This window comes from Paroedura picta, chromosome 12, assembly GCF_049243985.1.
Source record: "Paroedura picta isolate Pp20150507F chromosome 12, Ppicta_v3.0, whole genome shotgun sequence".
Lineage (NCBI taxonomy): Eukaryota > Metazoa > Chordata > Lepidosauria > Squamata > Gekkonidae > Paroedura > Paroedura picta.
The window spans coordinates 31,923,364-31,936,076 of record NC_135380.1 but is presented as its reverse complement, the minus strand read 5'-3'; the positions used below and the strand labels follow the sequence as shown (position 1 = coordinate 31,936,076).

At 46.9% G+C, this 12,713-nt stretch overlaps 1 protein-coding gene across 1 annotated transcript; it reads right to left on the bottom strand.

Annotated features, from left to right (window-relative positions):
- Positions 1-6,201: 6,201 nt before the first annotated feature.
- On the bottom strand, positions 6,202-11,902 carry LOC143822149 (uncharacterized). The gene is made up of 2 exons (XM_077306927.1): positions 10,829-11,902; positions 6,202-10,632 (listed from the first exon to the last, which is right to left on the bottom strand). Exon 2 carries the CDS (start codon positions 8,673-8,675, stop codon positions 6,960-6,962), a length of 1,716 nt encoding a protein of 571 aa, XP_077163042.1. The 5' UTR covers positions 8,676-10,632; positions 10,829-11,902; the 3' UTR covers positions 6,202-6,959.
- Between the last annotated feature and the right edge of the window lie 811 nt (positions 11,903-12,713).

Here is a 12,713-nt window from a genome sequence, read left to right as displayed (position 1 = left end):
GTGATCCACTGCAATAGGGAGTAATTGCTTTGGGAAGCAGGAACTTAATAGAGAAGGCCTCTTTCACTATAAGAAGCAGACCTACAATCAGGATTACTGTGGATATAGTCGTTAGAGAAAGAAAAGGCTTGGTTTAGATCAAATCCCATGCATCTGGTAAACTTTTATAGACTAAGAAAGGAACAAAGGGGTAGAAGGGATCTGGAATACAGAGCCAATGGCATAGTAAGCAGAGAGAGCAATGAGGAAAGAAATCTCTTTTAACAAAGCATTTGGGGAGAACGCAGGTGAAGATAAGGCCTTAGTGAGCAGGAAGGTTAAAGCCAGGTAGGAATATTTTAAGTAGTAGCTGCTAAAAGAGTTAATATTTTGGTGATTTGGAAAAGGCCTAACGCATACTAGCATTTCCTAGACAACAGCAGGCAGCAGCATTTAAAACCTGGACAAAAGTGCTCCATTCAACAGAAGAAAAGGGGGGGGGTTAGTTTAGTTCCAACGAGCAAAAAAGCCTGTCATACCTCTAAATGCAACATGTGCTACCACCCTAGGCAGGCCAGGCAAGTCCTGCTGCAGCGGCCAGAGCTGCTCAGGGCAGCGGGAGTGCTGGTGGGGACTGGCTTGTGCTCTCCCCCTGCCTTTGCAGCGCCGGCAAGGGCTGGCGAGATCATGGCTGGGGCACCTCCGGGTGGGGGAGATTGCTGGCAGGGACTCCCACACCCAAGGGGCTGCAGTCCCAGCCCTCCACCCTCTCTCCAGCTCCCACTCACCAAGTTGACTGTTGGGAAGGAGTTGCATGAGGAACAGTAATGAAAGCTCTTCTGGTGGGGCTTCAATAATAGCTTTGCGTATACAAAGTTACCCGGTGATGTAGGTGCACATGTGAACAGTAACTGCGAGTTCAGCTCAAGCCTCACCTTGTATTCCAGGGTTTCCCTGAGCATGCTTTCTTCCTCTTGAGAGAAGTTCAGCAAAACAGATACAGCTTTGATGAGGTGGAATGCCTAAAACACAGCAAAGCCACGATCGGTCGTCACAGCCCCTTCATTCAGAAAAGTATATTCTGCCTACTTAAGGTGATGATAGGAGAGAGGAAACAACCAGAAATGTCTCTTGAAAGAAAACCCTGAATTGTCACCTGGGCTCACAGGGAGAGGCAGGCATTCAGGTTTGATCATGGAAGCCAGGCCAGGTAGCTAAAGAGCAGTCTCCCACTAATGGCATAAGTTAAGGGCCATGGCTCAGTGGTACAACACATGTCTTTGAATCATATGGGTCTCTAGTGTGTGCGGGGGGGGGGGGATCCAGCTAGCAGATGGTGTTTGAGCTGCCGTTTCATCGTTGCCACGCTCCCCCCGAGTGAAACCCCCCCCCTCACGGGCGCGATTTTCGGCCGAAAACAGTGTGAAAATAAAGGGAAAATAAAGGGAAAATAAACCAGCAAACGGGCCTCTGTGTTGCTTGTGCTTGGTGACTTTAAACAGAGGGATTGCAGCCGGGGAAGCCTTGCTGGGTACACGAAGGCTTGCCGGTGCGTTGATGTCCACTCGCTCGGAAAAAAACAAATCTCTTTTTGCGGATCGGTTTCATAGAATTATAGAATCATAGAGTTGGAGGGGGCCATACAGGCCATCTAGTCCAACCCCCTGCTCAATGCAGGATCAGCCCTAAGCATCCTAAAGCATCCAAGAAAAGTGTGTATCCAACCTTTGCTTGAAGACTTCCAGTGAGGGGGAGCTCACCACCTCCTTAGGCAGCCTATTCCACGGCTGAACTACTCTGACTGTGAAAAATTTTTTCCTGATATCTAGCCTATATCGTTGTACTTGAAGTTTAAACCCATTATTGCGTGTCCTCTCCTCTGCAGCCAACAGAAACAGCATCCAGTGACAACCTTTCAAATACTTAAAGAGGGCTATCATGTCCCCTCTCAACCTCCTTTTCTCCAGGCTGAACATTCCCAAGTCCCTCAACCTATCTTCATAGGGCTTGGTCCCTTGGCCCCATATCATCTTCGTCGCTCTCCTCTGTACCCTTTCAATTTTATCTACGTCCTTCTTGAAGTGAGGCCTCCAGAACTGCATACAGTACTCCAAGTGTGGTCTGACCAGTGCCATATACAATGGGACTATGACATCTTGTGATTTTGATGTGATGCCTCTGTTGATACAGCCCAAAATGGCATTTGCCTTTTTTACCGCTGCATCACACTGCCTGCTCATGTTTAGTTTACAATCCACAAGTACCCCAAGGTCTCGTTCACACACAGTGTTACCTAGAAGCGTATCCCCCATCCAGTAGGCATGCTTTTCATTTTTCTGACCCAGATGTAGAACTTTACACTTATCTTTATTAAATTGCATCTTGTTCTCATTTGCCCATTTTTCCATTGTGTTCAGATCTCGTTGAACTCTGTCTCTATCTTCCGGAGTATTTGCCAGTCCTCCCAATTTGGTGTCATCTGCAAACTTGATGAGTAGTCCCTCCACCCCCTCATCTAGATCATTAATAAATATGTTTAAAAGTACCGGGCCAAGCACCGAGCCCTGAGGTACCCCGCTACTCACCTCTCTCCAGTCTGATGAAACACCATTGACAACAACTCTTTGAGTGCGGTTTTCTAACCAATTCCCTATCCACCTGACTATCTGAAAATCCAGATTGCAGTCTTTCAATTTATCCATCAGAACATCATGGGGAACCTTGTCAAAAGCTTTACTAAAATCCAAGTAAATGACATCAACCGAATTTCCCTGATCCAGCAAACCTGTTACTTGGTCAAAAAAGGAAACCAGGTTGGTCTGGCAAGACCTGTTGGAGACAAATCCATGCTGACTTCCTTGGATCACCAAATTGTCCTCCAGATGTTTGCAGATCGCTCCCTTTAATATCTGCTCCATTATCTTCCCCACAACAGAGGTCAGACTCAGTAGTCTGTAGTTTCCCGGGTCATCCTTCCTCCCTTTTTTGAAGATTGGAATAACATTTGCTCTCTTCCAGTCCTCCGGGACATCTCCAGTCCTTAAAGAGGTTCCGAAGATGATGGACAAGGGCTTTGCAAGTTCTCTGGAAAGTTCTTTGAGTACTCTCGGGTGCATTTCATCCGGACCAGGGGATTTGAACTCATCCAGTGCAGCTAAATGCCTCTCGACAACCTCTCTATCCATGTTAACCTGCCACCCAGACACTGTCCTTTGGCTATGGCCATCTCTAGATGTGCCTAAACACTTTGACCTGTGGGAAAAAACAGATGTAAAATAGGCACTAAGCCTTTCTGCTTTCTCTGCATCTTCCGTTAGAGTTTGTCCATCCGCACCCAACAGTGGGCCTATTTCCTCCTTTACTTTACGTTTGCTCCTCACATAACTGAAAAATCTTTTCTTGTTACAATGGGCTTCCCTGGCCAATCTTAGCTCACTCTTAGCCTTGGCCTTTCTTATGATTGATCTACAGTGCCTAGTAACCTGTAGGTACTCTTCTTTAGAGCTCTGTCCTTCCCTCCAGTTCCTGAACATTTTCCTTTTCTTTCTTAGTTCCTCTTGAAGTTCTCTGTTCATCCAAATAGGCTTCTTAGAGCTCCTGCAGTGTTTTCGTCTTTCTGGGATAGTCATTGATTGAGCATGCAATAGCTCTTGTTTGAGTAGCGCCCATCCTTCACATGCTCCCTTCCCTTCCAGCATTCTCGTCCATGGTATGACACTCATCATGTCTCTGAGTTTATTAAAGTTTGCCCTACGAAAATCCAACATCCAAGAAACTAGCTGCTGGGAATATGAAGAAATATTTCCTGTCTAGAAGGGCTGATGGCCCATAGCTGGCAAATCCTGGATGATTGTCTTTTCCCTTACTACTATCCCCAGGCACAAGCAAAGACCAAATCTTGGATTAGATGTTGAAAGAGAGTGGCCAGTTCCCTTTATGAGACAATGTGCTTGGCTGGCTGGAGGGGAGTCTTGGGTGGGGTGCCTTTGTCTCTTTGTAGTTGCCAGGTGTGCTGACAAACTCCTCTTTTGTTTGCAAGCAAGTAGGTTGGGGGAAGCCTACCTCCAAGTCCTGCTTCAGAGCCAGAAGTGGGTTTTAGTTGCTCTCCCATTATGCTTTGCAAGGCTTGACCTGGCTTTTCTCTCTGGGGCCAGGATCTGCGCAGGAGTGTCAGGAAGGGTTGACACGCGTGTGCCAGCCTTTGATGGAGGGGTGACAGCCCACATAACAATCCCCCCCTTCATTTGGGAACTACAAAGAGTGGAACTCTTTGGAATGTTCACAAATGACCAAACACATGTAAGCAAAGATAAACTGTCCACAAAAGAAAATAGTCAGAAAGACTTTTGGGAGGGTGAGGTAGGTTTCCAGTTCTTGCCACTAGAAAAACTTCCTACTCTATCAAAGCCAAATTAAAAGCAAAAATAGTATTAGGAGCTAAGGGCTGGTCCCTTTTAGTTGTCTGTGGAAATGTGTGGGCAAAGTGAAAGCTGAATCTTTTTCCTTATGACAGGTATGGGCAGTTATTTCTAACATGTGGGCAGCAATCTACCTTACAAATACAATCTATAGTAAAACATTCTAAATATCATTAATTAAAATTACATTCAAATGCTTAAAACCTAAGGGAAAATACACACAGATACACATCAATACAACAATACAATAACAGCAAATGAAATAAAATACATAACTCTCATGGAGGGAAAGAGGTTAGGCGTCTTTCCCTTTAAATCAAATGTCCAATCTGGTAGGGCTAGCAGCTGCAATTGCTTTGCTGCTATTCAGTCCAGTCCATGTGTAGGCTAGAGTCAAATTTCTTCCAATCAAAAATGAATTTTTATTCCATCACCATCTTGAGTGGGTAGACAGGAAGGGCTGCTGTAGGTGATGCAGGTCCACAGCTGTACAAGAAAAATGCAGTGGAACAGAGGGATCCTGTCCATGCTGGTGAAAGGCAGAAAAGTGTTCAAATCAGAGTCCATAGTCCTTGGGGCTGCAGGAGGTATCTTCCCAGAATACCCAGGCAGGGGAAAGCAGGAAGCATAATAGTTCAAAGCCAACTCCAGGTCAGGAGGTGAATTGCAGTAGCAGCCAGTAGAGGGCGCAGAGTAGACCAAGGGTCCATTATGGGTACGAGGCAATTAGGTACAGTCTGTTGAACTGTCCCTTTTCCCAGCAAGAGAGGCAGAAAAGGACAATGACCAGGGTGATCTGGCAGATGAGGATGATGATGGGGTGCATCTTGAAGTTGATGGCACTGGTAGCATTGCTTGACCATCTTAGGAGGGATTCCCACCACTGGTGATGTCCCAAGTTAGTAATCTTGGTGGCTAAAGTGGAGATCTGGTTACCATTATCAGTGACGATCAGGATGGCAGCGGCTCCAGCTGCTTTCACTGCTTCCAGGGTTTTCCAAAGAGCAGGATGCATGAGGAGGTGGTGGAGGGGTTCCATACCAAGTCCCAGGACGACAGGAGAGATATGGGAGCTCTTGCTTCGTCCAGAGGACAGCGGTGTAAGTGAAGACCCATTCATGGATTGAGTACATTTTACAGAAACAGTGATTAAATAATGGTGCCATGGGCTGGATCCGGTGATAACCAGTGGCCGAATTATACTCTTGGGTCACGTCCAAAAGAGCATTTTTCCTGATCAATTTTTGGTGGGGGCAAGGCACAGGTGATGTGCCTCTAAGGCTTCACTGTCACAGATGAGGCCTTATTTCTCCCGGCATTGGCAACCTTGGACATTGACTGTCTGCCAACCCGTAGAAGAGAGATCCTAGCCCAGTGGCTAACATAGAGAATGTCTCCGGACTGAGTTAGAAGTCCAAGAAGAACTACAGGGTGAATTTGGAAAAATTCCTGTGGAACTACTGTCGCCACGAACAGGCGGAGCAATCCCGGCTCGATCTTGACATGCAAGAGAGCCCACCAATCAAATAGGGCAGCTTCATTCGGCATGAGGGTTGCCATCATGAACTGCTTTACTTAATGTGGCCCTCAGATTTAGGTCTGATTAGTTCCGTGACTAGGGCCAAATTAATAGAGTGAGCCTGCGCACATGTGGGTGCCAGGGAAACGTTCGCTCGTTGAGTTCGTGGAGTGCTGTACTTCTACAACAATCTCCAGAGGATTTTGGACTGGTTTGGCCAGTTGAGAGGTGGCATCAGTTGCTACTGCCAGTTTATTTGTCAGAACTTCAGTTTTTGCTGCATCGATCAGGGAAGCACCCATGCCAATTGGGGCTAACCAGATGGATACATTTATTAGCTGTGTAAAGTATTCCCCCCCCCCTCGTGTCCGAGAGCAGGCAAGGTCTTTGTTCCTATTTCTCTTTACCCTGGATCAAACTGGAGGAAGGTTTCTGCTACACCTTCCAAAGCAGGCTCTCCTGAATTGCTCAGTGAGAGTTGTTTGACCACCACTGTTGCGGTGGGGCTGGAGGTTTGACTTCCGGGGGCTCTTCAGTGGCACAATCCTCCTGGGGATTGTCTGATTGTCCTTTCCATTCCTTGAAATGGACACAATGGAAATACTTCAACCAGATGCTCCCATTCTTAGGCAGAGAAACCTGGTATCCTGAAAGGGAAAGACTGTTCCTGTGCATGGGCAGAGGGTCTTTATTGGCTGACTGATAAGCTAGATTTTCATTTAAAACAAAAAAAATGACAAAAAGAAAATGTTCTAATTGCCAATTAAAAATAAAAAGACAAAATGTAAAAGGGAAGAAAAATCTGTAAAGGACGCATTTCCCAAAGAGGATCTGTGACTTCCCCCCCCCCCCTTGCTTCCCTGAGGTGGGAGTCAGTCTTTAAAGAAACAAAACTTCTTCCCTTCCCGATTTGAGAAGAAAGAATACTTTCTGTGCTGTTAAAGTTCCTTAGATATGTAGATTATTTGCTTCACTGGGGAAGAGCAAGGCATGAGTCATAGGGCTGAGTGCCTAGGAAGGCAGTTTGACAAAGAGAGTCTGTTTTAAGATTGCAAAATAGTGGCTGTTTCAGTGTGAATGCAACTATCAGTGGAGGCTCTACCAATTGCAGCCAAATTTAAAATTTGGAGGTTTAAAAGTAAAAATGGAAGCACACATGTTGAACCATTATTGTGAACTTGGATTTTGGAACTCTGTACAGGTTCAGAGGCAAGGTTTCCTTCCTGACTCAGAGATGGGGGAACTGAGAATATTTCCTCTTTTTTAAAGACAAGAGGTGAAGCTGGGTTGCCGGATCTGCTGCATTTTCTTTTCAATTTACTATCTGTGTGGCTTTGGAAATCCAGCACATTTTGCAAATGGGTTTTTACTTTTAAAAGTTCACCCTGAAATTCCTTGTTTTTCTCATTAAGATCTTTAATTTCTAGATCTTGTTTCTGGGTAAGAGTTTTAAATTTCTCTATTTCCTTCTGCCAATCCTTAGGGGATTCAGAAAAAAATTCTGTGGGCCTAGTTCTTACCTCCATCTCTGGCTCAGGTCTGAGCATTTTCCTGGTTTTCCTCTTCCTCATGGCCTTCACAAAGGCACACATGAGCACAGATGTAGGCTGGTTATCATACTGGGTCATGTCTGCCCCAGCATTTCTAAGTTCCCGCCACAGAAAAATCCGGTCACTAATTTTATTCTGCTGCTGAGGGGCAGAATCTCTATTAGGTTTGGGATTATTCTGGGGGAAGTTACTATAAGAAAAACCACTCTGTGTCTTATCCCTGTTTTGGGCAGGGGAAGGTGGCTGTGGGCGCTCTGCTGAGTTGGCAGTAAGCTTCCCATAGGCAAGGGCTAGCTTCCCCAGAGGCTGCCTGTTGAACTGGGCCATGTCCAATCTGGCCTCCTTGAGCCCGGCCCAGAAGTATCTCCTTAGGAAGGTTTCCGGGTGCTGAGACCGATTCTGGGCAGAGGGAACTGCCTGCTGAGGGTTCCCAAGAGGTGTTGGGGGAGGCACAGCAGTTTGGGTGCCAAGGAAAGACTCTGCACTTTGGCCAGAGGGGTTTTTCCCTGCTCCAAAGCTGCTGTGTCTCCTGTTTCTTCTAGGTTTCAAATGCGGGCCACTGATGGCATAAGTGACCACATGCACTGGTTCCTGGGAGCCTTTCTTGGGATGCTTGACTCGAGAACCTTGAGCATAGGCCGCCTCACGGAAAAGGTCGCCAGCGAGCCGTACCTTCTCCTTGAGCGCATACCAAGTGATGTTGGTCGGGTTGAACAAGCCTATAGCAATTTTTGTTCTTGTGTTAAGACCATTGTAGAACGGAGTCTTAAAATTGTCTACATTAAAGTTCCATATACCCTGAGCATTTGCCTGAACCTTCTCAGCTAACTGCGCAAGAAAACATTTGTGGATTGAATAGCTTTCAGGGTTCTCATCCGGGCCTTGCTTGTCCATGAGGAACAGTAGCTCCGCTGATTCGCCCGGCCATAGCAACTTGGCTATTTCACAGGCCCAATTCATTGGACCTAACTGTGCCATATTACGTTGGAGTAGGCCATTCCGTAAGGCTTGTCCAGTAGCGCACACCCTTACCAATTGGCACAGATCCTCCCCGCTGGCAGTGGGGTACTGCTCTAGGGTTGAATACAGCCATTGCACGCCAGTGTCCCTGTTGAGAGGGCCCAACTGGTAACCAATAGCCTTCGCTTCATGAGGCTTCCAAATCATGACTCTCTCCTGGTTGGTAACCTCAACACGGCCGTTTGCCATGTGCCTCCGGACTGTCTCATGCTGGACAGGATGGACCGGAGTGGGGGTTTCCGTCCAATCAAGGTGGATTGGCGGATGTGAGACAGCCTCTGCTGGCAGTACCTGCTCGGTGTGAGACAGGTCTGGCAGGGAAGGGAGTGTCTCGGGGTGCACAGTTGCAATGAGAGCAGTCTGAAGCCCCAATTTTTGCTTCAGACTTTCAATTTCACGGCGGCACACATCATGGCTTATGGCTGAGACTTGTGCTGCTTTTTCCCTAGCCAGAAATTGTGCTGCACTCTGTGCCTGATCATGCAGCTTGCCCAATTCTTTCACCTTAGCGGAGGCCTCTTCTGCTCTCAGAAGAGCCTGTTGGCACTGGAGATCTTTCTCCTGTACCAGATTTGCATAGTGGTTTTTGTCCACAAGCAAGTCAAATTTCTCTCCTTGCAACTGTTATGTTTTTCGGTGGAGCTTGCTGATTACAGCTTCTCGCTCCCCAATTTCTCTCTCAAGATCTTTTCCCAGGGACTCAAGGTGAGTTTCTGTATCAGAAAGCTTGAGTGCATACTCACGCTCCTGATTTTCCAATGCTAGTTGGAGGTCCCGTTCCAAACTTTCTGACGCTGTTTGTAGTTCTCTAATCTGTGCCACACTGTCTTGCAGCGCGATGTAGAGACCCCAGGCAGCGTGGGTACTCAAACTTCGCAGTTTCGGCCTCCTGGAGTCACAGTAGGACTGAAAAGTCTCTGTAAGTTTCTCCAGGGGATTTGGATCTTTAAAGAACCCAGGTTTCCAGGGGTTGCGCCCCTTTGACATGACCCACTTGGTCAGCTGGTCTACCCTGTCCTTGTTCTGAAAGGCTTCAGCAAGAACAATCTTTGCAGCCATCCCTTATGGCAGCAGTTACCCAAACACTCAAAGAGATAGGGGAAATCCTACAGGCAACGCACCCAAGAATTAACCCAAAGATTGCTGGCACCGAGCTCCGGTATGCAGCAAAAGAAAGACCAGGCCTGTGTCCTCTGCCTCTGCAGAATGATTACCAACCCTGATTCACGGTATATACAGCACATGAACAGGAGGAAACTAAAAAGAGGGGGGGGGGGGGTTGGCACGGCGTCCTTCCTTGCCCTGCACTTAACGGGAGTGCCCGAAGTCAGGAGGAGCACCTGCAAACCTCGACTGATTCACGGTATCTACAGCTCGTGATCAGAAGAGGAGGAAGAGGAGCCCTAATTCACGATGTATACAGCACATGAAAGGGTAAACCTCAGCTCTGCCTTAGCGAAGGTCAGATGCGTAAGGGCGGGGTTCCCTATCACACGCTACCGTGGCGGGAGACACCCAGTGGGTCTGAAAGATGCAATGTGGGGTCCCCACAGAGTGACAGTCAAAACCCACAACAAATTCCAAGTGAACACCGTTTTAGCCCACGGCCAACAGGCTTTGCAGTACTAAAGGGGAGGGGAACAGAAAACAGCCCACCCAGAATTCACACAACAGCGATTGGCAAAGTCACTCAGACAACAAAAGCCACTAGTTCGACTCAGAGACTTTTCCCCTACATCACAGAGGTTTTAAACCGAGGTAGTTGCGCGTCTGCTTTTACCACGGAATAGAAGCCCTGGGGCAATTGCCCGCGTGATCCACCAGGTCTGTTACGCCAAATGCGTGTCTGTAAGGACACGTGTCTAAATTTAGGTGTGGGGAATCAGCTAGTAGAGCCAGCAAGAGGCAGCGTGGCGTAACGTGGGACCTTGTATTGCACAGTTTACTGGGTAATTATGTCACTGAGATAGAACCAAGGCAGACAATGATCTAAACATGAAAGGATTTTATTAACACACACTAATTAGACAAAAGACAACACATGCACACTCTAGCATAGAAAAGTACATTCCTAGCCACTAGCACACAAGGAAAAGGCTTATAGGGGAGGAACCTATACTAAGGGTTGATAGGAAGTGATATCTACCTGTCTTCTGGGTGGAGCAGAGTTCCGGAGGTCCAGGGAAGCAATTTGGGGCGACGGACGAGGGACCAAGACGAGCGTCGGACAGAGTTTCTGTAGCCTGGAAACTGACTGCGCTTTGTGGCTGTGGGAGCCCAATATTTAAAGGAAATTTGTGGCCTGAGGTTACAGGGGGCTGATCCTACCTTGTGATATCTACCTGTCTTCTGGGTGGAGCAGAGTTCAGGCGGTAAACTCCTTAGACAGAAATGGTATTGATTTGTTAATGAAGTACATTTATAAAGGATTTGAAAAGCCAACAGAAAATAGCAGTGCAATACTACTCCAGTGGCATGAAAAGGTATGTGATTTCTGTCATTCACCTGGCCATATAAGCCAATGATATTTCAAATGATTGTCCACTTGTCTGTTAACATTCCATATTTAGCCACCTAGAGTCCAGATCTTCCAACTAGATGAGGTAGTACAGCAGGTTATTAAATATCATGTTTGTGTAGAAGTTAAGGCCACTTCTAAATAGGGAGTGATGCCCAAGGGAGAATTGCCCAAGGCTCTGTTTTTCTACAGTGATGCTTTAGCACATTTGGTAGGTAAGTCCCACCTAGGCCACGAGTTTGTTTCCCAGCACACAACCCTGGCAGAGAAGGTGCCAGGAAAAGTGCATGGAGCATCCTGGGCAAGACAGCTCTTGTTGGCTCCAAGGCATCATTTATATTAGTGGTCATACTCCCAAGTGCCAGAACAAGAGATAGAAGCTGTGTGCCTAATGCACTGTCCATCTAGGAAGATAATTTCAGAAGGTAGCCATGCTGGTCCATAGGAAAGCAGATTCAAGTCCAGAAGCACCTTAGAGACCAACAAGAGTTTTGTTATCAAGTTTCGAGAGTCAAAGTTCCCTTTGTCAGACACTAGAAATGGAGAACTCTGGCGTCCTCTTATTCGAGTTAGAAGGGGCTTGTAATCAGCTTGATCAGAGCAGAGGGAGAGCTTGTGCATGTGAGCTGGGTTCTTGAGGAAAGCATCTATGCATAAGCTGTAGAACTAGTCTTTGCCCTGTAGTATTGGCATGATGAGAATTATATTGATCTCTGCTGTGAATAACTTTCCACAGCTTACTGGTGAAATCATGTCAGTATTGGATTTCTTGCAGATCTACCAGGGGGTGGTTGCAGGCCCTGTTCTCATGACAACATGAAGAGCGTCTTTGCTTGCTCTCCTGTTTCCATTGGAAACGGCCGCTTGTGGCCAGTATAGGTTGGCATTTGTGGTTCTGTGAAGCCAGACAAACTGCCTATTAGGTAGGAGGAAAGACTGCTGAGTGTCTCTGTGTGTGGCTGCAGCAAAGCATTTCCGAATGTTTTGGACAGCATCTCAGGGAAACCTTTACTGGCATCATTCTGCAAGGGTAAAATGTTGACCTTATGGCGAGGCGTCTTTAGGTTGCCGTGAGCAAATTCTGCTGTCTGAAGGCAGGCATCCACAGCCACTTGAAGTAGTTTTGCCAGTAGGGCCACAAAAACTGATCTTGCATGCCTTTTATGCTCAGGGATACACATGAAACAGGGATTGACTACAATTGTCTATTCCATGGAGATGCCTTAATTGATAAGGGAAGGGAGCTTCTGGTAGCTTGTCAGTCATCTACCAAACAAATCATGACTTGAGCACTGATGTTTTCTCTCCCCTCTTGTCACAGACTCTGCTTCAACAGTCCTGCATACCCTAGGTTTCCTTGGAAATACAGAACTGCGCCTTTTAAACTCTATATGGCAGGGGTAATCAAACTGCAGCCGTCCAGATGTCCATGGACTACAGTTTCCATGATAGCCCCTGCCAGCATATGCTGGCAGGGACTCACGGAAATTGTAGTCCATGGACATCTGGAGGGCCGCAGTTTGCCTAACCCTGCTAAATGGAAAGCTGAATTCTCCGATGTCTTTTCTTGTTTCTTGGGTACTTAATGGCTGGAATCTCTCTGATGTATTTCAGGAGGGAATGGTATCACTCCAAGTCCGACTTAATTCTGGTTCTCAGCTGATGAGACAGGCGCTTACTGTTTTGTTAAATACACAACTTGGCAGTAG

Coding starts and splice junctions, on each gene's coding strand:
- LOC143822149 (XM_077306927.1), bottom strand. CDS start 8,675: ATGGCAAACGGCCGTGTTGAGGTTACCAACCAGGAGAGAGTCATGATT.